Below are 26,620 nucleotides of genomic sequence, written 5' to 3'. Positions count from 1 at the left end.
TAACTGGACATTTTTGAAGTGTATTTTTTTTTTTTTATAGATTATATGCTTCTGATAACACTTACAAGCGTGAAGAAGTAAAACATTTTCTTACTCTAGATGTTAGATGTATTTGTGATACTAAATGCCGTTTATGAATAGACACACGGAATTTATAATAGTGTGAGTAGTTTCTTATGGTTCCCACGGATGTGTAGCCCGGGGGTCAAAGGGTCGTGGGAGTTTACAGCCGGACATGTTCACTATAATAAGACTCCCAATGAGTTGTTGTCATTTGGAGAATTGTTTAGAACGGTTTTTGTTTTCGCAACACTCAGCTGCACTCTTTTTTTATTCCGTGCCAAACAGATTAAACACTTTAGTGGCATTTGTTAGCGCTCGCGTTTCGGCGGAACTCTGAGAATGGCGACGTTTCTAGTTACCGGGTAAAACTTTTAGATAGCCTGGCGTAGTGGATCAGGCTCATCGAGCCGCAGAAGACCGATTCTCCAAGTTGTCTTTGTGACTATACTTTGCTTTCGTTAATTTTTTTTCCTTTTCAAAGGACGTTTGAAACGTTTATCCGTTTGGACTGTTGTTAGCCTCTAGGCGTTTCTAGAAGTCAGTTACTGTGGACATATTGTGTGGTTTTTGTTGAAAGAAATCGGTAGAAAAAGAGTCGACCTCCCACTTAGACAAACCTCTCTGAAAAATCTAGCAATATTTTTCATGACAACAAATCTCAAAGTTCAGTTTTCAAGAGTGCTCCTAGACTGAAATACACTGTAGGCGGAATAAAAAAAAAAATTGAAATGCATGCTCACGCAATTAAAGTGTATTCTACACACAATGCTCTACGCGAAGTTATTTACAACCAATAATTTGTCTTACCGCAATAAAGCCCAGAATTCAGATCTCAAGAATGTTGTTAGACTAAGATACTTTGCAGACGAAATTAAGTGAAGAACGGTGATGATCTTTATTCTTCCGCACACGAGACTGCTTTTACACAGTAACAAGATTCAAAGCTGGCACATTACCGCGGAAAACAATTTTGACTTATTTTTTAATTTAACCGTGTCTTGATTGAACACCTTTTGGAGTAAATTCTGAGGCCTTTTTTATTTGAATCTTTTGTTCAAAGCCTATGCCATTGTTACAAGAGAGACGATCTTTCAAAACGTTGGGAAAAAAGTTTCCGTCTGAAAATTTTGGGGTAATTTTTTGTCTTAGAAAGCTTCCATCAAAATCTCCTTTCAGCGGGTTTTCTGTGCTTAAGGAGTGAGGAGTCAATCATAAAGCTGTTTGTTTTAAGTTAAGATTGTTGCCACCTCACAAATTTGATTTATGTTTGTTAATAGGTAACGTCAACGTTAGCTGCGCTCCATAAGAATGCAGAAAACTTAATGAGCAAGAATGTGAAGTGTTTAAATGTTGAGATCTAAAGATTTAGAGAGAAGTGCTCGTCTTGGCCCTGAAAACGGGTTGTAGGTCAGTGAAGTAAACAAATGCTTTAGCACCAGTAGGAACACGCGAAAACTGAGCGTTTACTCTAAAGAAAGTGTTGAAAAGAACGCGCCAACCATTCAAACTAAACGGATGTTTATTACAGCGTTGCCTCGAGTGATAAAAACGTTTTGGTTGAACGGGTCTTGTCGTCATTTTGATGGGCGGCGTATTGTGATGGAAACAGTTGCGTCTAATATGGCTTGTAGAGCTCCTGTCAGAAGTGAACAGCTGGCACGTACGTCATTTTTTTTTTGAAGAAAGGAAGTCCAAGCCGCACGAGGCCCTCTCTTTAATCAACGCTGAACAGGATGTGTAGGTTAATGATAAAAAAAAAGAAATTCTTTCTGTGTCCAACTTACGTAGCTCCACCCCGGCGGAGATTGAAACGCCGGTGGATGGAAGCATTGAGGGAATAGGTCGTCATTTAAAGCGACGACCTTCTTTATAGCATTGTGCACGCATCTAAAATATGTTGTATCTGCATTGAAAAAAAAAAAAACAAAGCCTGAAACGAAAACGGTGACTTAAGTTTTGTGTTTGCATATCCTTCCTTTCTAGTTCATTTTAACTTCCTTCATTCACATTTTCGAAGAAAAAAATATTTGAGTTCTCAGTATCATGCTAGGATTTGATGCAAGATTGTTCGTAGTACCAACTCAAACTGTCTTGTGTTTGTGTCGCCAGAAATATGGCAAACAGTTTTTACCCATGTTTTTTTTTGTGCCGTTAAACTTGACTTCCTTCCCCTCTCGTTTCTTTTAATTTTTAACGGAAGTTTTAATCACAAGTGCACTTTGAAACACAATTATTGCTATAAAGACGTATATTTCTAAGTACCTTCTTGTCTTGTCTCTATAAGTTTTTAACGGAGGTTTTTAATCACAAATAAACTTTGAAACAGATTTTGTAATAGAGATGTATATTCTTAAAGGTGAAGGAGTTGGTGCTCTGACGCTATATTTAAAACTGCACTCATCAGTGAACGTTGCAACATGGAATTTTGTACCTTTAGATGTAGTTTGGAAAAATCCATCTGCGAGCTGTGATATCGCGTTGGGGTTGTATTTCTTGGGTAAAACCTGCACTTAATGATTTAATATTACTGTATTGACTTTGCGAAACTACTTCTTTTGTTTCATCGAAAAGCCACACATTTCTACTACGTATTTCTTTCAATTATTGCATCTATAACAAACTTAGCAACTTAAAGGCCGGCGTATTCCACGGCACAACTTACTGGCTGTTCGTGGTAACTAAAATATATTACGTTAACGTCAATATAATGAGCCTGTCAGCATCAGTAACGCCAAATGTGTCGATAAGGCAAAGAGAGCAGTGAAAAAAACACATTCACTTTGTCACCATTGACTCCATCATAACATAATGAAGATTGGAAATTTGAAGGTCTGGACAACTGAATTCCTCTCTCACAGACCGAAAAGTTTAGCTGGATATCATTGCGCAATTTACAAGAAACTTTCTTGGGGGGGGGGGGGGGGGAGGTGGGGGAAACGTTTAGCTTGTATTTCGTAATTTACCGGAAATTTTATTGAACGGACACCCTGTAAGAAGCAGGCATTCGCCATGATCCCGTGGATCTTGTTCTGCTGAGCACAGGTTTCACTGTGTCAACTAAATTTTTAAATTTCTGTGCGATGACTACTTCGTTTTCTGCTCAGCTCCTTATTTAATAGAGATAGAGCATTCTTGTTCAAAAGAAAAAAAAAGTGATTGATCAGAATACTCTCATAAGAAAAATGCCAGTAGACCTCTCTCTCTCAAAAACTCAGAGAATAAAGTAAAACCGCCCTTTTAGTTTTGTGTGGTAATCATGCGTAAGAATACGCTGGATAATACTATGGATTACGGAATGACGGTGATATAAATGTTCTTCCGAAACTTGAAAATAAAAAAGAAAAACCTAATTGATACATGCTGTTAGTTGCTAGAGTATCTGCGTTACTAACTAGAGGAATGATAAAGATCTTTGAGATTACAGATAATTATCATAATCATTTCCCACAAAATATCCACAACAACGCCGCAATGTGTCCGTTTTTTTTAATCAGCCCTGAGGAAGTTTTAGTGCGATTGACACGATGACAGCAATATCGGTGGAATTTATGATGTGTAATTTTGTTGTCTAAGAGCTCTTCTTGACCTTATTGCAACATCTCAAAGCAGATGTGTTCCAACTCAGACCACTAGCCTTTGTTGTATGAAAAAACAAAATTTCGATGCGTTCTCGAAAATGTCTTTTGTCTAATTAACGCGGAGGTCTCTTTTCTTTTATATTCATCAAGGGAGCGGGTAATTTTTTTTTTTGTCTTAGCCACAGGGTTTCATAGATTGTGCAAGCTCTTGAAAACCTGTGGTTATCAATTTCGCAATCGTAATATGCGCATAGAAATTGTATACAAAACTTTCGATTATATATCGAAGTGTTGATGAACTCTTGCACAGTTTATGGAATACTTTCCAACCGCACTGTGCGTTTGATGTTTAGAAACACGTGGCTTCTATTGTTAGATTCAAAATAATTTTACGGTGGAGCGATGTTTCTATAGAGACGGGGGTTTTGTGGGGGCGTAATACGGAAGGATAAAAGATAAACATTTTCAATACTTTAGACGTCTTTGTAAAAGATTGAAAAAAAAACCGAGGTGGTGGACGATAATTAAAACTTTGGACTTCATTGTAAAGATGAAAGATGTACGTGGGATATGCGTTTCTTCCTTTGCTTGAAACGAGAGGTTTTGTAATGCTTTAATCTCGAACATTCCTGCGCATCGGGCTTGATTAGATAATAATGAAAATTGAAATCTAAATTGAAATAAATGGAAGGCATAGAAGTGAAACATTAGCATGAAATAGGTATTTTCATAGCAAGAACTAGCTCACTTGCTTTCTAACGCCAATTGGCCCTTATCATTTAGTGTGTCCTAGAGGGGATTGGTGTGCGACATATTTGGGCTCACGCTTATACTTTCTGCGTATGTTTAGAGTCGTCTCCTGCTATAGCTCTTGTTGAATCAAAATTTCTACCTCAACCAAAAACTTATTTTTTTGAGAATCAGAAAAACAATTTGTGCATCTTTTGCGTCTGGGGACTCGTTTTTAGGAACTTTGTTCCAGGGCCTGGCCTTATCTGGTTGCACAGCCTCTAGGTAGTCCTTTCTCATCTGCGCAAGTAATGAGGGCTCATTACAGACCTTTAAGTTTTCACAGGGAAGCCCTATTAGAAGACAATGAAAGTTAAATGTTTTCACTAAATATCGATAAAGGATTATAGGTATTTAAGCTCATATTTAACCAGTGCTCAATCAAGAGCGCCAGTGTCTGTGAGCTCCTTAGCCCCAAAGAAGGGCGAGGAGTTTACAGAAGTCGTGTTGCAAACGTCGTTAGGTCATTTTAACAATTCTTGTTGGACATTTTTGTGAATGTAGTTGTATCTTTTTTAAAGAGACGAGTATTTCTTAATTATCATCATGCGAAGCTTTAGTTATCACTGGTCGATTTGTGTGACTGTGCTGATTCACACGCACATTTTCTGTTAAAAATTTGTGACATGAAGGGTAAATTTTGCGTGGACAATGTATACCCAAAAAGCATTTTCGCTGAAATCAATACTTGTCGGTTAACATGAACCACGGCAGGTGTGGACCGGAAACTTTAGTAAACGGAGCTGATGGCCCCCGGGCAATCTTTACCAATTAATTCCATATTATCGACCCGTACCAGATAAACAATATTGTTGTCAAGAAATGATCTGGTACAAGTAATCCTAAGAAATCAGTGTCCTTAGTGATAGAAGCTTACAGAAAACTATTAGTGGAATTAAAGGCTGTCGGCGTAATCCTTAGTAACCCCCTAACCTGCTTGTGCTTAAACAAGCGCGATTTAGCGATGCTTTCGTTCGAGATCTATTGATAGCCAGCGGAAGATAGTTGTAGGTTTGTTGTTTCAGTTTCGACTATCGCCCTCGACAGAATTTGGAAGTAACAACTCTAAACATGTCGCCGAGATTAATCATCTTTGTCCTTTGTTGTTTGGTTCCGCGCTGCACTAGGTGGTGAAGGCTAAGTCATTTGTTCTCACAGCGGGTAGTAAATTGTTTGTTGTGATCTCTCGGTGATGCAAGTTGCTGTTCGCCACGGTTATTTTGATTTTAGCTAGACCCCGGTGGCCTTGTGCTAATTTGTTTTAGTTGAACTTTGGATGTTACGAAGCTGTGAATAAGCCGTATGATTTAGGTTTTGCTAGCTCTCCTTAGGGGGTGAACTGGATTCAATAACAAAGTCCTCCAGTTTCTCTGCTCCTCGAAAAACACTGCTCACGAAAGCTGTGCCGATTAACTTTTTGCAATGTGCTCATGATTAGTTGTATTACTTTTTCTGTATCTTGTAATTTTTCTTCGAGACATTGACGAATGCTTGCTTTCCTCTTAGTTGTTGAGCAAGTGACAATGCAATATGCGCCCTTTGAGGCCCACCCAAGTATTGGGTCACTATTAGACAATCCGTTTCTAAAGGCCACCATGTGCTCTGCTTAGAGCACCACAATAAAATCAACTGCTACAAGAAATTGTTGACTAAACCCCAACACCAGCTACAAAGATATTTCCACAAGAATCGTCTCCCGGAGAGAGAACACCAAACTAGACATATAAAAAAATAAATTGTGCAACTTTAATTTCTCTTAACAAAATTCAATTATAAGGTATATACCGGTACTGAAACATTCTATTTTTTTTTCATGTCCACTAGATACACAAGTGATCATCTTGTTATTTCTCCACCAATTATTCAGACGGTGCACAGCACTAGTACTGAATTAGTCTGTTCCCAGACATTTATACTTTGTTGGCTTATGCCGAACAAATTACGCTTAGGTTTCAGGTTAGGCGTCCAAACCTGTTCAAATGTAGGTTCCATCAAACAAGTTTCCTCCAATTAGAACTTATTGAAGGAACTCGACAATATCTTCTTAAAACAAAAGAGCTTTTACATCATTCCCATGTTATTCCCATTGGAAGTAAGTCTGAACAGCAGTGACTCAACCTAACACGATTTAAGCTACAAATTTTCGTAAGTGCATGCGTATTTATAGGTTGTGGAATATATTTATATAAGCTATGATATTCGAGAGTTTCTTAGTAGAATGAACTACAAACCCAATATTGTTTCTGCGCGTTTCATATATAACGTTTGGACTCTGTCCTTACTTCAACCCTTCATAAACCCGAAGTTGTTACTTCTATTCGCTTGACCTTGCAAGCATGTCACCCATTACAAAAACAAAAAAAGTTCTTACAACGGGAGCGAAGAAAAATTCTTTAAACTCATTGGAGTTCAATTATTTACTTGATTAGCAATCTCGATATTCTACAGCGACCGAGATGAAAGGTGCAAATTCTGGTACCTTGAAAGCCAAATTTTTTTACCGCTTTCTTGAGGTATATTGTTAGTCTTCAATTCTGAGATAATAGAAGTTTATAACCTGGTTGATTTGTGTATTCAGAATATGCATACTTCACCTTGGCGCGAGGCCAGCTACCTAAGCGCTTCTAATAACTGTTGGACTATCAAACATAAAAGGATTTGTTTGAGACGTAAAAAAGACTTTCAAAGACGTCTTTAAAAAAACAATGAATCAACAAACTCAAATCTTTTCCATTTGATGGAAATGTCAAATGGCTACGTAGAGCAGCCAAAAATTATTTTCAATTCGAAACTTTCCTTGTTATACTGGAATAAACTAATCTACAAGGTCCTGTATTGTTTGTTATTAACTAAGAAACATGCAATCAATACAACACCCTCGCTTGCGAGACATCCTATATACAATTTTCCGTTAAGGAGAAAATACCGCTGCAAAAAGAACAGCGATTCAAAAGTCTCTAAACTACGAAATTATCCGAACACTGATCGGTTCAAAATTGTTTACGCTATTTACCTCCAATTGGGAAGAAAAATACATCAGCTCTGCTGGATATATATAACCCTCGTTGCTATTTTCACTAAGAAAAAGAATCACGTTGTCGGAAAACAATGCTGCCCTATTTATCATGATAGTTCTAATTCTATGTACATCAAAGCCAAACTTATTAAACTTTTCCCTCGAAAAGACTATACGAGTAGAATTTGCGCGCTAAAAAAAAGATAACTAAATGCCAATTTCGGGATATAGTAAAAAAAATACGCCAAGTTACTTAGCTTACACTTTGTCATTCCATTGTAATGAACGGTATCTTTACTTGATGAGTCAGGGTAAATCTGAATTAGTTAACATGTCCATATACGTTGGACAAACTCACAGAGCTGTTAACGAAGGCCCCCTCGCTTGTCGGGTATGGAGCAATCTCCGGAAGGCTTAGGAGGTAGGAGCTCAACTGTTGAGCAGTGGCAACGTTTCCCCTGGATAGGGTCTGCAAGAAAAGCAATAAAACAGCTCAGTCAATTAGTGTGCGCGGCAGGAATCTAGCCTACTCCTCTCCATAAAAGCCTTCATTTGCACCGTTATTATCATTCATAATTTGAATGTTCCGCTTGGACGGTTTTTAATAAAGCGCTAAGTGAAAGGTAATCAAGGCGCAATGAATGGGCGCGTGAGTTACCCTAGTAATAAAATCCAGTTCTGAAAAATCGTATTTGTTTTGTAGCTGGGCACGTGTGCTAAAACTGCCATATGTAACAATAGTTAACTAGTTTTGCAGAATTTGTCTCATAGCTTGTCCAGAGTTGTGAGCCCGGCGATTCGCCGAAAACGTCAAGCAGTTCCGCGCCTCTTGAGAGCATGCTGCATTAATTTAGTTGAAAGTTACAAAAGTGAAATCGGAGTTGATTGTCTCTTTAGTAAAGTAACCTGATAAGGCTCCAAGACATTGGTGTAAATTTGATTAGTTTTTAAGAAAAAAATTGACATTTTTTGATGGCTTGTCACTTAGCCCAACTTTTCTATGCGGTTCACGAAACTTTTGAACTTTCTTGCAAACTGAAACCAAGGCCAAGAAACACACGCGCGCGCCTGACTTTGCTGGAAGTTGTTTTGAGCTATGAAAAAGTTTCTGAGAGCTTTTAATCCTATCGATGTCCTTGTCTCCTTGCGCATGAAAATTCACGACAGTAAAAGCGTCAGTTACCTGTAAGTCATATGCATCCTGAAACCACCCAACTTGTCGTAAGAAACGCGATTGCCTCTCGTGCCAGTTACTCTCATTGAGCACGCGCTGCAGATGTTTTATGTACTCAATGGCATTGCGTAGCGTTTCCACTTTAGAGAGCTTCTTGTTAGCTGGCGTGGTTGGGATGTGCTTGCGTAAGGTGGCAAATCCATCGCTGACCAGCTTGACTCTGTTTCTCTCTCTCTCGTTTCTTCGTAATATGGAAGCATGCTCTTTTTTCAAACAGTGTGGTGTACGGCAACGTGTGCGATGTCTGGATGGTTTCGGGCTGAGGTTTGGCGAGTTGTCGCTGCCAAGAACAGACGAATGGGATGAACTTGGAGAGTTCACTGGTGAGATGGCTGGTGAATCTAGTGACAAGCAATCAGACGACTGAGACGACGGTGACGGCGAGTCAGGGCTGATCTCTGACAAATCGATATCAGAAAAATCCAGGCCAGCGAGATCCTCAAAGAACGAATCCATGTGTTGCGCAGGGCGGTGACAAGCGGGCAGCAGCAGCGCGGTGCTCTCTCTTACACGGACTCGTCTCGCTCCACGCTACACAAGTGCGTGCAAATACTATATTACATGAGACGCGTGGCGGAGCCTATAAAGCGGTTTGTTTTGTTCCTCAGGGACTTCACGCCTGGTTGTTGGGCAGAGTGAGTTGGTGGGAGGGGCTCGGAGACATTTAGCACAATGACACGTTAGGCAAACTAACTGCTTTGAATGGCGTACGGCTTGTTTTTGTGCCTTTAATCTTCATATGAAAGGGCAAGATTGTCTTGAGCTCTTTCGTGCGTGTCCTGCGCGTGGCTTCGATTATAATTAGTTGGCCAATACAATAGCAGTGCGTGCTGTCGTCAGACCTTTAGAAATCGCTAACAAAGTCAACAAGCGAACTTTCGTGTCGAATCCATACCGCCGATCAATAGAGAGCCAGACTTTTGTTCTATCCACGTGCCTCATTTCGCAGCTCCCTGCACCGAATACTTTAGCTTGAGTAACCATTTTAAACCCCACGGCGGCCAATAAGCGGCCAGCGCAGGCCTAGCTCTCGTGCACGACACCTTTACATTAATCGGTTAAATCTAAGATATGAAAAATAAAAAGAACATTCTTCGCGCACCACTGCATAGGGCTCATTTACAACTTTTTTGTTATCTATTTATCACTGGGTAGACTACACGTTGCATTTTTCAGTCGCATAATTTACAAAGGCAACTGCGTGTGTCTCCAAGGAGTAGACTCAAGTATGTTCGGCATCTACTAATTAACAACTTTATCGCTTAGAGATAGCTTCTTGGTTCTGTAAGGATTTGTGTGCATTGTGAGAGAAGCTGTTAGTTTGATAAACTGTTGACAATGCAAATCTTTCCTTGAAGACGACTGTGGCAATTGTTTTAGAACAGTTCTGTACGCCCTATGTAGAACAGCAAAAGCTCATTCGACACCATCAAGCGCTCTTTTTCGGAGATTTCTTTGTGTGGGGTCCAATTAAACTTATCCATTGTGGGTTAAATTAATTCTTTTCCTTTTTGTGCTTGTCAGTTCTTTTCCTTTCATCGATTTTATTTGCAGAGAATTTTAACTTTGACAACATTCCTTCACAACCGTTTACCTACCGCTGCAGAGTAATGAGACATAAAACTGTTTTATTTCAGTAACAAATATTTGCTTTTACAAAGAATTCCTGGCGCTCCTAGTTAGCGGAAAGGAAACAGTCAATCAAGACACGCGAATATGGCACGAAATTAACGGGCCAAAACGACGCCACTTGTCGAGATCCAAAACTTGATAATGTTCTTGAGTTTATCTCAATTAAGAGGCGAGTCGGCTTGAAATGTGGTATGAAGCGTGCTGTATTAGAATTAATTACTGTCAACGCATATTTAGAACTCAATTTCCTTTTTGCCATTTCGTGTTCTCTTTTATGTCTTTGACCCGTTTTCGAAACAGGAACTACTGTCGAGAAGTTGGTAGCAGATATGCTCGCAGAGGTGGACATACACAAACAAACATTTCCTTTGCAAGGTTATTATTTGATAATTCTGCTTACACGCGCCAAACGCGTGCCTGAAAGTTTGTCAATGGTAAATTACACCATTGATTTACATTTTTAAGTCCGGTGTACACAGCGGCCAGACGCGGATATTGGTTAACGTTACAGCTTCCTGTTTTCACTTAGCCATGCCAACCCTTTGTGGTTCTCTAGGAGACAAGCGGAAAGCTTGTAATATTAGCATCGGAATCTCACGTTCTCTTTACTCGAGAGTCAGTTGTATACGGTTTTCGATCTCCAAGCAATGCCTTCAGTTTTACATATCTATTCTTGTGCTATCAATTTTTTTAGCTGCCATATTGTATAAAATCTATCATTCGAGACAGCTACAAGGGTTAACTGCTTGGGTATTTGACAGTTGCATGAACGCATTAACGAAGTGCATGCACGAACGCTCTTTATTCGCGTGGCTTTTAGTCCTAATTATTTAGCGGCACGCGGCTAGAACTCTTGAAAGGAACTCAACACATATCGGACGATAAGTTAATGGCTTGTGGCTGGGAAAGAGTTAGCAGTGTTCCTTTCCATTGATTGTTATTTACATAGAGAGACACGGTTAATTGAATGGCTTTCTATTGAAACCAAAGCCGAAACACATTTCATGCTCCGTCACTGATTTAACAAATTGAATTTATTTCATTAGTGGACGCGTTCCTTTGGTTGTTTTAAGAAGGAAATTTTTACAGGAAGGAAGATTCATCGTTCAAAGAGCTTAGATTTAATGTTTATTGCACAGTAACAAAATTAAGGATTGAATTAAGTGCTTCTTGAGCGAAGCATCCTTGCTGCTGAGATAAGGATATTGCGTTTGTGATAACGACTTTCTTATCTTAACCTTTGAACACTCTTGTTTCTGTAAACATCAAGTGCCGACAAAGTGCTTTCAAAGAAGCTTCGATTGCGTTTTGTTTTCATTGAAATCAGCGTCGCAAATTGTACATTCCTGTATATGTATAATAGCGTGTCTTTTTCGGTTTACACTCCTTCCTTGAACAAGGCATCACGCGACAAGTGATTCAGACAGTCACTGGCAGTGGCGTTTTGCTGATAGAGTTGAACTGACACGCACGGATTTTATATTATTCTAGCGGCTTTAGTAAAAGTTTCAGACACGTTTCGTATCTTGTTATATTTTGTAACTTTCCATCAGCGGGCAATATCTTCCAGTGGCGTGTGCCTCGTCATGCAAGTTTGATCATCAAAGGTATCACGCTTACACTCTTACTTTGTTAAGTAATGTCTGGTTCAATACAACTAATATTTCTATTAAAAAAAATTGTGTAACAGGGCTTGGTGCCAATTAAAAAACCCGGGTGTTTATCTGCAATCACATCATGTGGAAAACTGACATTGTTGCAGGTACAGGAGGTTCCAAGTTCCCCTGGGTATCCTGTGATCCACCGTCACACCGTGGGAGGGCTGTAAAGATACCTTGTGGTAAACACGCAGATATGGGGGCAGAGTTTGATTCTTGCGAGTGCATCCAAGAATCTTCACGCAAATCTTATGTAAATATGTAATCACTCCTCCGCCATCCAGCTTTTAGAAACTGTAACTTATCAGGGCTGGGCAGACTCGCAGGTGCCAACTTTTTTCCCTCAGTTTTATGTTGTGCAACCTAAACAGAACGTTTGCTTATCTGTAATCACAAATCACTACGCGCGGCTCCTGACTGGCCTTATCAGGAAACGTGTGCAATTTTTGTTGTTGTTGGTTGTTTGTTGTTTGGTTTTTCCTTTATTTTTTTTTCCTTTTTCGCCCTGACATTTTATTTTTGTATATGAGGTATTTTCTGCTATTTCCAAGCCTTGTGAGACTTTCATCCTATTGACACCGCATTTTTCTTATGTTTTTACACTTTAATATTGGAGGTCTATATCATTCTCGAATCCTTAAAAATCTATTCAGTAATCCGAGAAACTGTGACTTACATGGTTTTGAAAACCAATCTCGAAGTGAATCCCTCCTAGCTGCAGCTAGCCACGTATTGGTGAGACCTGTCTGTCTGACCAAGAGAAAATATTAGGACATTCCTTTTCTCTTGATCTGACGTTATCATCTCAGTCAGAGTTTCTTTCTGAATTAGCACGTTTTTTGCGATAAATTGGATGGTAGTGTTATCTGCAATGTGGTTTTTTTCGGCAAATGACGTTTGCTAAACTGCTTTTTCGCAAACTGAAAATCTTTCAGTGGTCTGAAATTTTAAAATTATCCATAATTCGTAAGGACTTCTTGGGGGATGGCCTTAAAACATCTTTGAAGGTCGTTTTCAAAAACCCGACACCATTATGAAGGGTTCCCGTCGAAAAAAATCATATTTAGAGGGCATTCGAAGATCTTTGAAAGATCTGTTGTACTATTTTACGGTAAAGGTCCTAGGAGATCAATTGAGATATGCATACTACCTTAGGACTCGTGGGTTTCCTAAGCTGAATGACCAATTATCCCCTCTAAAAAACTCTTTAATGTCTCAACGTCTTTTGTTTTTGTCATGTGACCAGAGAATGTAGAGAACTAGATAACTGAAAGTTTGTTCAATTCTAAATGAAAACGAAATCTTTGAAGAATGTAGCACTTATCTTGTGGCACCTTCCACGATCGTCTACGGCTGATCACCCTAGCGAAACATTTCATTTTGTCGAATCTTCATGATCGATTCCTGATAAAATTAACTTCTACGAATTAGATTCCTTGGCCTTGTTGATATTTTCTGGCAGGCGTTTCCTTTGATCTCTCCTTACACAATTGCCATTTTTTCTTTTCATCTTGCACATTTTTCTCATTTGTAGGACCTAGCATTTGTTCATATAAATCATGATTCTGGGTTAAAATTTTTTTTGTCTTTATCATAACTGGCGATTAATGCCGGGTGTTATCGACGATTTTTAGGCAAGTCAGATCACATTCTACACCAATCATATTTAACAAAAGCTATCCTTCTGGATAGAATTAGCGAAATTTTTGTGGGCGATAGCAATCTAAGTTCTCACACTCCCTTTATGTAATGCTGGGAAGTTTCAGATACTTTGAATACTATGCAGTTGTGTCGGTAAGACACTCTCTAAAATGGCACAAACCCTTCATCAGAGTCCTCTTCAGGTAATGGTGAGACACCCCGGCTTCCCTCCTGATTTTGATTTTACATGTGGCCCAATGTTCTCGTCATCAACATCGACAAGGGAAGGAGGAGGACTGGTTTCAACAATTGCTACTGACAAGTTTTGTGTGACTGTATAATGTACGACAGAGTTATATGGGTATCCTGTGGTGGAACGGAATTCAGAGTAACGTCATTGCAGTGAATGTTGTTATGCAGCCTCGGACCATCAGAACATTTTATGGACTTAATTTCCCTTAAGCTTTGCCCTCTCTTAATTGATTTGGTTCTCTTGCGATAGTTTGCATCGGTTGTAACATTTAGACAAAGCCATTACGACTTCATTCTCATAATTGAACATTTTTGGTTCAGTTACTAAAAATAGTCGTACTGCGGTTATTGAACACTTGTTCAAGAACGGGTCATTTCCATGAAAAAAGAGACCTTTTTCGCCATGTGTTACGACTTGCCCTTTTAATCACACAAAGTTGACAGAAGAAGCCCCGCCAGAGTTGTTGACACATTTTCCTGAATTACCACTGATCTACGAAATATCACAATTTATCACCCATTAGTATCTCATGACAATTGAAAATGAGTTGACCTAAGTGCTCAAAGGGGCATTGTGCCAACCCGTTTTTGGTACACTTTTGAGCTTTAGCCAGCACCTATCTCCATAAAACTTGTCAGTGAAATAACTATGTGCCAATCAATTCATTTGTCTGGGCAAAATTTAATTTTGCGTCATTTCTTTTCTGTTGTATGGCCAGACAAAAAAAAATGCAAAAAAAAAAAATGGTCGAATTGTTTAAGTCTGTGTTTAATAACTTTTGCGGAGCCGGTCAATGATATCAGTTGACACCTTCACATAATGAAGATATGTGTTTAATTCACTCATCATTATAAGGACGTGTTTTTGAATTACAAGGCGTTGCATCGAGAACTTAAGCTAAGAAATGTCTTTCTTCAAGTGCCTTGTAGCCCCCTCATGCTTCTTGAGAGGTCAATTCACTTGGAAGCGTAGTCATTTCATCTTATCGCAACAGAAGTTTCTTTTTTTAATCTTATGGCGACCCTGTTCCATCTTTTTGTTCAAGTCCAAAGTCAGTGATTGTGTAAATTATGCGTAGCGGGAAGTTGATTACTCTTTTCAGTAAACTGATCATTAAAATCTACATCAAATGGAGCAGCATTTACTGATTGCTTAAGCCTTATGAGAAATACAATGTAAACGTCTAAGCTTTTTGTACACGCGTGGTTTGCCGGAAAAGAGGTTTGCAGGGTGTCTAAAAGGCTATTTGCGCATTGTGGTCGTGCTCTATTCAGTTGCGCCTAATTACATGCTAATAGCCCCATGTAACTCGCTTTGAGCTGCCGCGTTAAGTACCTTGGTGAAGTTGTTTCTTTTCTGCCAAAGTGTATTTGCAATTCAATGCTGGTGCAGCTGAAGCTTATGACCCTTAGCTGATCTTTTAACTCTCACTTCAACTACGTTCCGGTAGATTTTTTTTTTTCCATCGTCAAATACCTCCTCTTGGCGCCCCCTTTCTAATTTCCTTTTCTTCTGTTGAAAAGCTAATTGTTCTGCAGATTTCAAGCAGTTATTAGCAAGATCCACGTAATGCAAAGTGTTACATAAACCTTACTTAAACTCAAGACCTGCCTCGAAATTTTCTCTCTAAGATGCAAAGTCTTTCTGGAAGTTATGTTTGATGGTTTTTCCACGCAAGATTTTACTGAGTGACCTATTTGGTCTTCACGGATTAATCCGCAATCTGTTGGATTATAAGACAACTGCAGCAGTATTTTATGTTGGCTTACAACAAGCACTCGGATTTTAGCTTTATTAGGCTCGAAAGCCGTAAAACTAAAATCCAATGTGTTTATTTGGAGAAAGGAATTGGGTGACGTGTTAAGTTCAGGAATCCGACGTCAAGATCAAATTGAAAGCAATTGAGATATTGGCAAGCGCCGGGTAGACGGCTTGCTTTAAACCGCATTGTTACCGACTTGTTCTTTAATTTCAGTTAATGTTTGTAAGATTTTTATCGAAGTGCTGTTAGTGAACGTGCATTATGTTTGTTTTGGTCTGGGTAAGGTAATTTTTGTCGCGCAGCAATTTTTTTTATCTTTCATTTATTGTGAGAGAAGATCAAACGATTTGGATGCGACTTCGTTAAATAAGTTGACGTTTCCCAATCTAGAGTCATATTTCTTACTTGGCTTGGAACGTTTACTCAAGGATCAACCTAGCTTACAAATTAAGTCTTATTAAGTTTTCATGCAAGCCAAATTTAGGTTTAGTTAAATGCTGCATGTGTGAAAGTGCTTCAAACTGAGTATCTGGCTCAGTATCTGTTTGCTGAAAGCTTGTAAAGCAGGAAGCTCTGACTTCAGAAACGGAAGCTACATTTACACGGTGACAATATTGTTTCGTTTTGAATTAGTTTTATCTTGAAATATTTAAGAAAGGCAATCTTACATGAGTCAATAACTAATTTTTTAATCACGTTGTAGAATGTGATACTGGAATCCCGCAAATACAACTTGAATGGAGTCTTGAATGAAGAAATATTGCGTAATTGTTATAAGTCACTAAGAGAAATCGTGTTAGAACCTTTTTACGTTTGCTACTTTAAAGGCATCACCCGGCCACCTTTTTATGCCTATACTTGCTTATATACAATAAAAAAACCTTTTGTCTCAAAGGCTCAGCCAAGTAGTTTGAAAACAGTATATGAATCCTCTCTGATACTATCAACATTGACCGATGAAAGTATGTCCCAATTTAAAAGGTAAAGTTCGGGAATGACACCAAGTCCTGCTAGTCAGTACACCATGAAAAATATCAACCAAACGATGTTAACCCTTTTCACCCTAACATTACTCCTCATATTCTCCATACTGTTTTCTATACATTTCCTACGGTGCTGACAAGGAGAATTTGTTTAACAATCAAGCCGCTTCTTTCAGTCGTAAAGGTCTCTATTTCTCTAAACAACATACGTGTTTTGTTACAATTTTAAGGTTGAAATCAGACAGGCGCCTCTGGCAGCCGTGTTTAGTCCGTAGCAATTTCACCTACCCACCCAACCCACCCCAGGGAGGATATCCATCACACAGTAATCTTGTGCATGGGAAATTAACGTCTCCTACCCCAACCCTGCAGGAGACGGGACCTCCATTTATTCGTCCCTATCCGAGAAGACTAGAATATCTAACCATTCCTTGATGTTAAAGAAAGGAAGCATATTCTTCTCAATTAATTTTAAGACCCTGAGTGTTGGTCCGGCCGGTATTGAACTCTCGACCTCCCGCACAGCAGTCCGGCGCTCTCCCAATTGAGCTAACCAGGCGGCGGTTAGTTGGTGATCATTTCCTTTATTCTCCTAACCTTAATGTGTGATTCGGGGGTGATATTGTAAGGAGAACTTAGATGCTAGTTACTCTTAATGGTCAAAGGCTTAATTAAGAAAAAGGACTGTTGTTTGCATAAGTGAATCTGGCAACAGAGGCGCAACCACAAACACACACTAAAAACGCATGGTAGTAGTGTCAGATCAGTAGCTTATATTCCTTCTCTCTAAAGGACGGCACACGGTGAAGTAGACATTAGATTTTACGATTGCTGTTAATAACCGTGGATTGACTGCTGACCCAGTTCACTGGATTTTCGATTTTAAATGCAAATAAAAAGTTAACGTATGAAAGGACAGTGAGCAAGGGGTGTAGCCAGGGCGGGTCCTGGGGTGCCCGTGACCCCCCCCCTCCCTCCTTGGTAGGTCTTCTTTAGAGCAATCAACCTACAATATTCAGGTGGCGAAAACGCCATGACAGTATCTTGGCCGTAAAAGCCATTGATATGGGCCTTCATGCCGCGATAATACGACTGAGCCCGCTGATACACGCGGGAGGGCAGCGGTGTAAATGGTGAGTAGCCTCTGTGACCCCCCCCTTTGAAAAATCCTGGCTACGCCCCTGGTGTGTGGTTCACAATACAGATGGAAGAAAATACCAACAGGGCGTATTGGGACTCAGTCGAAGGTGACCACATCCGCCTAATAGAGATGACCGCTTAATACAAGTGAAAATTACAATAACAGGAAACAAATTCGGGACTTCGACAACCGATCGCTTAATACAGGCTGACCACTTACTACGTTGCTGCTTAATTCAGGTTTGACTGTTGTTAAAATTGAATTAATACTGTGTGTGTTATTTCGGTATTGAAGCACATGATCGCCTTTACTGTTTCTTGCTCCGCGTTGTTAAGGATTTGCTTTATCTCATTTTTGAAATCCTCGTCTGCTCTTATTTTGGCCCTCACCGATTCATTTCTAGTTCCACTTCTATTGTCTTGTTCCGAAGCGAAGATGTTCAATTGTCTTTTATTCAATGCCTCGAAACCAGCTTAAGCTTCCACTCGCTTGCTCCTCTTTGCTTGTTCAGTAATGAAGTTTAGAAACTTTTAGATGTTGATCCATTGGTCCCGTCGGTAGGGCCGCTCTGAATTCACACTGAAATAGCATCTTCTTTATCCTTACAAATTTGGGACAACGACAGACATGAGCCGGAGTTTCTGTCAATTATTGCCCTCATACATTTTCCCTAGCGATTTGCCGGCGATTTTTGGTACTGCAATTCCTTAGAACTAAACAGTTACAGAAAGAAAGGTTTTGTCAGTGGTACTAACGAGGGTTTTCCTGTACTGTGATCTCACAAGCTCGTTCCTGGCCTTCAATTAGAAAAATACCGGGAGCGAAATAGCAAACAGCGCGATATATAGTAGCGGAGGAGGGAAACTCCCTCGTTTTTCTTTCTTCATTCCTCTGCTGCTGCAGCGCTGTCCGATATTGTGCTTTGTTTTACCAACCAACGGCTAAAACAGACTATGATCTCACTCACAAATTCAGCTGGATTCCAGCTGAGTTCACTCTGTAGCAGCTTGTCATCCCACTGCATTTGTTTGCTTTGATACTAGTACGTGTTGTCAACGAAATACGTGCATCTGGTGGCATCCACGCAGCTTTTGTTTTGACTAAGGTCCGCCATCAGAAGATTCGCCTTCATATGTATACAAGAAAAAAAATATTGATGAAAGTTTTCGGAGTACATAAATATTTGCTGGATCCTTTGGACGGACCTTTGTTGTTTGATCTAAATTGTTGGCTTTGGTTTAAAACAAAATATGCGTCAGAATATGCGGTGGATTTATAAACAACGGATTTCATAGGGGGGAAGGAGCGCATCAAAAGGAAGTAACTTCTAATTAAAGCAGGAAAGAAAAATAGTCCGGAATGAAATTGATGGGGATTACAAACTACATAACTTAATGAATTTGCTCTTATTTGTTAACATACGCAAAAAAAAAATACTTCGTCCTTTACGGTGGATGCTCTGTAAACCCTTTACTCCCTAGATGTGATGTTCAAATTCTCCCCTGTAGCTACTACACATTTCTTTTGCAAATAGGGTACAAGAATTTGGTGTTAGATCAAGATAACAACTTCTGCCAGATTAGTTTGAGTATTCTCGTTACCTGTTTTGCTGGGAAATGTATGGATATCATAGGGATAAGTTACATGTTAATCCGACTGATGGCAGTCAAGGGTTAAGACGTGTATGAATAGGAGGAGAAGGGGCCTTTTAACAGCTGAATTTCACTCGAACTTGAGGCGTTCGGCTTGTCACTGATTCACTCAGTTGACGCCGGTCAAGGTACACAATTGTCATTATTAATCTTCCTTTTTACCTTTCATCACCCCCTACTGAATTGCATGATAAGTTTTTTAGAATCTCTGAAAGTATCATGTACTTTAGCAAGTATTCCTGCGCTGTTCTCGCACGGCCATCTTCGGTAGAAACGAAAAATAATTCCAACACCCTGAATGACGACGACCTCGTTGTATTTCAAAATGGCTTCTAGTAACTTGTCGACTGGTACACGTCAGTATATTACACACACATGTGATGAATCTAGGTTCATTTGGTTACCCATGTCGCTCAAAACGCAGCCGCCCCAAGCTACTCTTTGTGAGTTACTTAAGTGCCCTCGGGGTACTCTGTAGGTTGAAGGACCGATAGTCCCAAACATTTGCCAGACGGTACTCGTTCAAGCGCTTGTTGCATCAGATAAGGAGTTAGTATGTTCAAGAATACTATGCAAGGACCTTGGGGCCTTGAAAGCGACGCCATCATTTACTACTACTTTTTGCCATACCTCAGGTTTAGTCTGTCCGGAGTTAGCCTTTAAGCTCCATTCATACAATAGGATCAAATAAAGACGGATTTTTTTTTTTGTCGAGTTTCCAAATTATTGTTAACCATTAAATCACTTCACTGGCTCACCATATTTTTTTCCTTGTATCTCAACTGTTGTAAATGTAGTGAACTCGTCTTAGTTGGCACATGATTAAAAGATGAAAATCTATTGGCTTCTTATCCCCGATCAAATTAATCTCAAACTGTGTGCTTCAGCTTCATGAGTGTAACACGTTGTAGGTTTTCCTCGAATAATCCATTATCACCATCGACCACATTTCGTTTTGTTACAATTTAATTTAGTTCATCTTTTTACAAATACATTATCGAATTTTCTAGACTCCTCGGGACTTATTTTACCACTGTTATGTAAATTTCCGTGTAGCCGCTGCTTCAACAATATTCCATGAATTCACCGATAGTGCAGCCCTCTCTACAACACTCCTCAACAATAGTTGTAGCTGAACGTGCTTTTCGTAGAATTCCAGTGCTTTTAGAATGTATAAAACTTAGAGCCTTCTTTTCTTCCATCAAAGGTGATCCTGAAAATACAAAAAATAAGGAGATCATAGTTGGTGATAGAAATATCAGGCTAGAAAGGAAACAGTAAGATTCTCTTACTACGTTTTGTCTTTCCAGCAAATTCGCCAAAACACAGCGTGTAGTAGACATCTATGATATGATCGCCACAGACATGGCCATCAATTCGGCGAGATCCATCTTCATTCGCCTTAAAAAATCTAGACCCTATTAAGACAAAATTATTTCATGAATTAGAATTGAGCGCTTTTCGATCGACTGCCGTAAATCCGAAATCGTGTTATCGCTCTGACAGATTGGGTGAAAAAGGTAATTAGTAACGTAAGAAGGATGGTAAAAGGCGAAAAATTTCTCACACTCAGATCATATACATTTGCGAGTCTTTGTTACCTGGAACAGCTTCGAGACCTAGAACAATAGCCAGGAGTGGCACAATGATCCAAAGAAACGAATCCTTCATCTGACAAAAAGAACAGAAAGCACAACATTTGCTAAATTACAGGTAGCCCAGTCTAAATCATTGTGTCATTTATAACTCGTTGGACATGCTTAGCGTAGAAACGAGACAATGTGACGACTCGATCGATGTTTAAATATGTCACTCGCTTGCTGGAGTGTGGCTTGTGACGTCATTCCGGTGAAGATCGCTTACTAAGAGTAAGAATGTCAAAGGTTCCTTATCTGAATACGACATACTTCGCTAACATGTTTTCTTTTTTTAAGCACCAAATGATATGAAAAACCAAAATATGATTAGAAAAATATTTTTCAGTGACGCGAAAACAGCGAAGTGACGGGTAAATTGTATATCTAGTACGGAATGACTAGCTAGGCTTTGGTTCAAGACCATTTCTCACTCGAACGGTTAATTGAAGATGAATGCTGAAACTGCAAAAAGGTTATGTTGCCATATATATATATATATATATATAACTGCAGACAGAGTGCACAGTGTTTCGACCTATGTGGGTCTCGTCAGTGCAGTGCAGAAGGTCTCTGACCGAAACGTCTTTTATTAAAATTTTTTATATTTTTGACGTCAGAAGTTGTCAATCCTCGCAATTTTTAAACTTTCTATATATATATATATAGAAAGTTTAAAAATTGCGAGGATTGATATATATAGAAAGTTTAAAAATTGCGAGGATTGACAACTTCTGACGTCAAAAATATAAAAAATTTTAATAAAAGACGTTTCGGTCAGAGACCTTCAGTTATTTACAACTTTTGAAATAAAAAAAGAGCATTAAATAGGATCGAAGTGCTAATGATTACGTAATTACAGATAACGACTAATGAACTGGTGCTAATAAAAAGATAACAAAAAACCTAATTGCAAAGAAAGCAATAGACAAAATACAAGAAGCAAACCCTAAAAACTAAGAGATAGGAATACTAAATATGTTAAAATGAGTGGCGTAACCAATTGCAAAGAAGTAATGCGGCAAGCATTAAAAAGGGGAGGCCCACTTTTAACTACAACTGTAAACCGTAACAAAATCCCAAAACAAGGCCTCTGGAGCCCGAAAGGGCAAATTAGCAACAAAATCCCTGGAGGGGCCCTTAAATGATACTAATCATAATAAGATCCCTTGGCAGGGCCTCTGAGTCCAATCCACGCCTAAAGGTCCGACAAAATCCAAGAAAAGGGCCTTTGAACGATCAGTTAGTAGCGCCTAATATAAGATGGAAAATTAATTATACATTAAGATGGAAATTTTTTAAACGTTTTTTATTAAAATTTTTTATATTTTTAACGTCAGAAGTTGTCAATCCTTGCAGTTTTTAAACTTTCTACGTTCGTGTTTGCTGTGAGGTTTGGACTGCGAATCTTTATTGATCCTCCTGGCGCGGTGCACCTTTGTTGGCCTGAGAGTTCCACTAACGACTTGCGATATATATATATATGAGCACTCTGGCATGGCTTAGACGACACCACAAATGTTGGGTCGTTTGGGGTGACACTCTCGGTTCTGCTCCATCCTAGCATCAGCACTGCACTGATGAGGCAGGGTGTAGCTGTCATTCAACGCTGCATCAAACCAGGCACCACGTCCACGAAGTAACAGGCAGCGGAATATTACTTGGTTTAACCCACCATACAGCAAGAACGTGGAAACTAACGTCGGAAAATGCTTCCTTGCACTTATTGATAAGCATTTCACAAAAACTGATCCTCTTCACAAAATTTTCAACCGGAACACCCTTAAACTGAGCTACAGCTGCATGGGCAGCATTAAAACTGTCATATCTAACCACAACAAATCTGAAATCCGGAAACTCGCACACGCTAATGATCGAGCTAGGAAAAGCTGCAACTGTCGAAAACCTGACATATGCCCCATGGATGGAAACTGTAACATGGAAAGCATAATTTACCAGGCAGAGGTCACCACAGAAACCGCAAAGGAAACGTACATTGGTCTCTGTGACACCGCTTTTAAAATGCGTTACAGGAACCACTTGTGTTCATTCCGAAACGAACGTTACAGGCATGCTACTGAACTTAGCAAATATATATGGAGTCTTAAAGATAAGGACACTAAGTTTAATATTAAGTGGCGCAAGGTGAAACAAGCTAGTTCGTATTCCAATGTAGCCAAAAGATGCAATTTGTGTTTGTGGGAAAAATATTTTATCATTTGTAAACCGCAGATGGCAAGTTTAAACAAAAGAAATGAACTGACATCAGGTTGCAGACATGTCAGGAAATTCCTGTTAAAGAACGTAATGTTACGATAGCGCGTGCAGTATGTTGCGCGCGCATGTACACATTGTTTTGTCTTTTAAATTTTGGTGGATTGTAACCGTTATTTCTGGCAGTTGCCTGACGATTGCTTCGCAAGAGGCATGAAACTCAGAGTTGCAGTAAAAGTTCAAGTAACCTAAATCTTGAGGTATAATTATATATACATATATATATATATATATATATATACATGCCGCCTTTGACCGTGTCATGATGTCTGACTGCACTACTCTGACCATCTATCCTCGCCCTGAGGTTTTTCCTAATAATAGTTTTCTGAGTTTGCTAGCGACATTGAGAATGGTTTCGTCCACCTCACCAGGTGACAAGATTGGATTTCGCACCCAATGTCTACACTATGCCCCCCCCCCCTTACTCTCGTAGTCTCGCGTTTGTCAAAATTGCTGTTAAACGCTCATTCTTAAAAAGCTTTTTCATTTTCCATGTTCTAATTTCCCTCGAATGCACTCTGAATAAATCGCTAAGCGAATACATGAAGTGATAAAAATTAAACATTTGAGATTTTTCAGGAACTTGATGGAGCGCTTTTAGAACACAAGAACTTTTACTCATATTATCTTTGTGTAAGTTAGCCATTGCCGTGTACATTTTGAAAAGAAATAGAACTGTATTGTGTACATCGTTGGCGTGGAATAACAGTCGTCAAAGGCTTCGAGGGCCAGATTTTAAAAGCCATAAGATATAAAGTGGTAGCCTGGAAACCCTGAATATTCAAATTTTGCAGCATTAATGCGAAACCGAACAGCCCATATCAATTCTCCTTCATTTGAGTTAAGATTTTGTTTAATTTGCGAATTCTCACAGCTGAGTTGTGTTTATTTGAATTAAGAACATAATTTGGTGGGATCCAAAAGCCTAGTAAATAACCTTAAATTGTAGAATCCTGACCAAATGATGTAATACATCAAGACAAGCTGAACCTAATCATGGAAACAGTTGCAGTATAAGCTTTCTTACCTTGATGACAAAACCTCTCATTGCCTTGCTTGAATTAACCTTCACTTTATTTGATCCACGGCAAACTTTAATTCAATCACTGTTTTGAGTGTCTGGATTTTTCTCTTATTTCTAACTGTCAAGATCAGTGCCGGATAATGGTGTTATTAGTTATCGTGCGTCAGAAGCTGACATAATAGATGAGAGGGGAGTGAAATAAATCCCATGCTTTTCAATTTATTTACTTCAGAGCGGGCGTCGGCTAAAGTACAGGCGATACTTGCCATTTCTTTTGTTTACCTAGTGAAATATTCCATTATCCATGTAGAATTATTTTGTTAACTTCTCTTTAGCTAAAAACCCGGCGGACCATGTAAGGCCGCGGAAAGGAGGTTATGATGTTAAAAGACCTCGTCTTTTTAGTCATTACCGTGGAATTTGAAAACTAAAATGGCACGACAAGCGTACGACAAGCTAGTATCTGACATTGAAAGCTTTCAAACCGAAACTAGATTCTGTATGAAACAATGATAACCGCTGACATTTGATTCTGTATGAAACAATGATAACCGCTGACATCCGATTCTGTATGAAACAATGATAACCGCTGACATTTGATTCTGTATGAAACAATGATAACCGCTGACATTTGATTCTGTATGAAACAATGATAACCGCTGACATTTGAGTAAGAACAACCGGTATGATTAACACCACTACATTAATTTTCAACACTGAATAATTTTTAATTTCAAAATTATTTTCGGATGCAAATTTTTATCTTTGAAAAAGATATTAAAAAGCTTCAGGATTAAAACTTAATTCAAACATTGAGATCAAAGGAATAAGCCATGCTGGTGGGAAAATAATCGAGGAAGGTCGCGATCAAGCCGATTATTTTTCTATAACTGATGAACTGATGCCGCAAATTTCATCTCAAATCTTTGTAATTGCCAATCATGATCTATGATTTTAGTCCACACATCAGTGGTTTTAAAACCTTAAAGTACTCGTCAACGAGTACTTTTTAAGTGCTTGATGGTGTAACTTAGAAAAAAATGACATTGATATCACGGTCTTCCACAGTATTTCCCGCGCACTATGTCAGTACCCTTAGCTTTTAGTATTTATAATTTTTTTTTTTTACCATATGCTTTATTATGATACTCTTAAACTGTCGGCTCTTTTGACTAAAAACTAAATTACGTGATGCAATCTGGTGTGGTGATAAAGAAAATGTGACTGATATATAAGGATTTGTAACATTTCATGTACTGTTTTCGTTTTCTCTGCCATTTCGTTTACTTTTTAGACGATACTTTTGAAGTTCGGACAAGATGAGTTTAACATTTTGAAAGTTATCAATGCTGGGTCTCGTAAAAAGCTTAACTAAACGTTATGGAAATAATAAAATTATACTCAATGATGCCAGACGCTCTCAAGGGGACAGCATCATTCAACATCCAGTGACAGAAATGTAAATGATTTTCTTGTTAAAAATGAGAGAAATATCATGGAGGGCCCTTATCACTTAATGAGACGTCTTGTCGCTGAGAAAGTTAGCTGGTGAGTTTAGCAAGTAAACTGAACACGTATCTTTAAAGTTTTAGAGTTTGTATGATTTTTGATCGGCTGCAACTTATACTGGACCTTTCTGTCTCGGATGAAATTGCAATAGACTGTTCTACCGGCCAAATCATTTCGAAGTAGTAATCGGAAGGTCGTACGTTTGACTGCTATTCGAAGCGCTCGGTGTTCTTTTTCTGTTAGTATACCTGTGTCATTCATTCAGTTGAATGACATCTTCTTTCAATTCAGCCCTTGCACTCAATTTCAACTCATACATACATATCGTACATACCATACGTTGTATTCTCGATTTTGGTGGCAGTGCGACCTCCAAAATGCAGATAACTTGCCGCGTCAAAACGAGCGTCGCTTTTCACTCCTAGGTAGATTTTAAAAATGGGTTTTGGTTGAGTTTTATTTAAGTTTAATTGAAAAACACCTGTCTGAGAAACACAAAAGGTCTTACGGCGTTCAAACTGATTTCCACAAACGACTTTTGTTCGTTAAACTCGCTTCCGTCGCGCGCCATTGTGCTGCTATTTTCCGTTTGTCAACACAGATAGACAATTCTTTGAGACCATTTGCGCTCTAGCGGGCGGAATACTCTACGAAAACTCTCCTCTTTGATCAGCTGCATTGTACAAAATACAAATCTAGTAGTAAAGTAAACACTTTGCGAGTTAAATAAATGGTAACAAGTGGGGAAAATAGAGCGGAAAACTTAGACCAGCC

The 26,620-nt window shown here is 39.0% G+C and overlaps 2 protein-coding genes across 3 annotated transcripts; both read right to left on the bottom strand.

Annotated features, from left to right (window-relative positions):
- Positions 1-6,154: 6,154 nt before the first annotated feature.
- Positions 6,155-9,381, bottom strand: LOC111326466 (uncharacterized). Its single transcript, XM_022930468.2, has 2 exons — positions 8,630-9,381; positions 6,155-7,915 (listed from the first exon to the last, which is right to left on the bottom strand). Exons 1-2 carry the CDS (start codon positions 9,134-9,136, stop codon positions 7,769-7,771), a joined length of 654 nt encoding a protein of 217 aa, XP_022786203.2. The 5' UTR covers positions 9,137-9,381; the 3' UTR covers positions 6,155-7,768.
- Positions 9,382-20,371: 10,990 nt separating this feature from the next.
- LOC111326395 (insulin-like peptide 03) lies at positions 20,372-26,302 on the bottom strand. Of its 2 annotated transcripts, XM_022930376.2 has the most exons (4): positions 26,181-26,302; positions 21,004-21,073; positions 20,695-20,820; positions 20,372-20,615 (listed from the first exon to the last, which is right to left on the bottom strand). In XM_022930376.2, the coding sequence occupies exons 1-4, from the start codon at positions 26,181-26,183 to the stop codon at positions 20,467-20,469; spliced, it is 348 nt and encodes a 115-aa protein (XP_022786111.1). In that variant the 5' UTR covers positions 26,184-26,302; the 3' UTR covers positions 20,372-20,466. The 2 variants fall into 2 exon arrangements, with proteins under 2 accessions (XP_022786111.1, XP_088601270.1); XM_088745144.1 differs by lacking the exon at positions 26,181-26,302 and having other exon boundaries at positions 21,004-21,336.
- Positions 26,303-26,620: the final 318 nt, after the last annotated feature.

This window comes from Stylophora pistillata, chromosome 1 (assembly GCF_964205215.1).
Source record: "Stylophora pistillata chromosome 1, jaStyPist1.2, whole genome shotgun sequence".
Taxonomy (NCBI): Eukaryota; Metazoa; Cnidaria; class Anthozoa; order Scleractinia; family Pocilloporidae; genus Stylophora; species Stylophora pistillata.
Note: the sequence above shows the minus strand (reverse complement) of the source record. Positions and strands in the feature narration are given on the sequence as shown.

Bases quoted from the DNA above. Each gene is read 5' to 3' on its own strand.
- LOC111326395 (XM_022930376.2), bottom strand. The intron at 20,821-21,003 runs GTAACAAAGACT...TTGTCTTAATAG, and splicing joins AGGTCTCGAAGCTGTTCCAG to GGTCTAGATTTTTTAAGGCG. The intron at 20,616-20,694 runs GTAAGAGAATCT...TTGTATTTTCAG, and splicing joins TGCTGGAAAGACAAAACGTA to GATCACCTTTGATGGAAGAA.
- LOC111326466 (XM_022930468.2), bottom strand. From the start codon at position 9,136: ATGGATTCGTTCTTTGAGGATCTCGCTGGCCTGGATTTTTCTGATATC. The intron at 7,916-8,629 runs GTAACTGACGCT...CTTTTCTTGCAG, and splicing joins AGGATGCATATGACTTACAG to ACCCTATCCAGGGGAAACGT.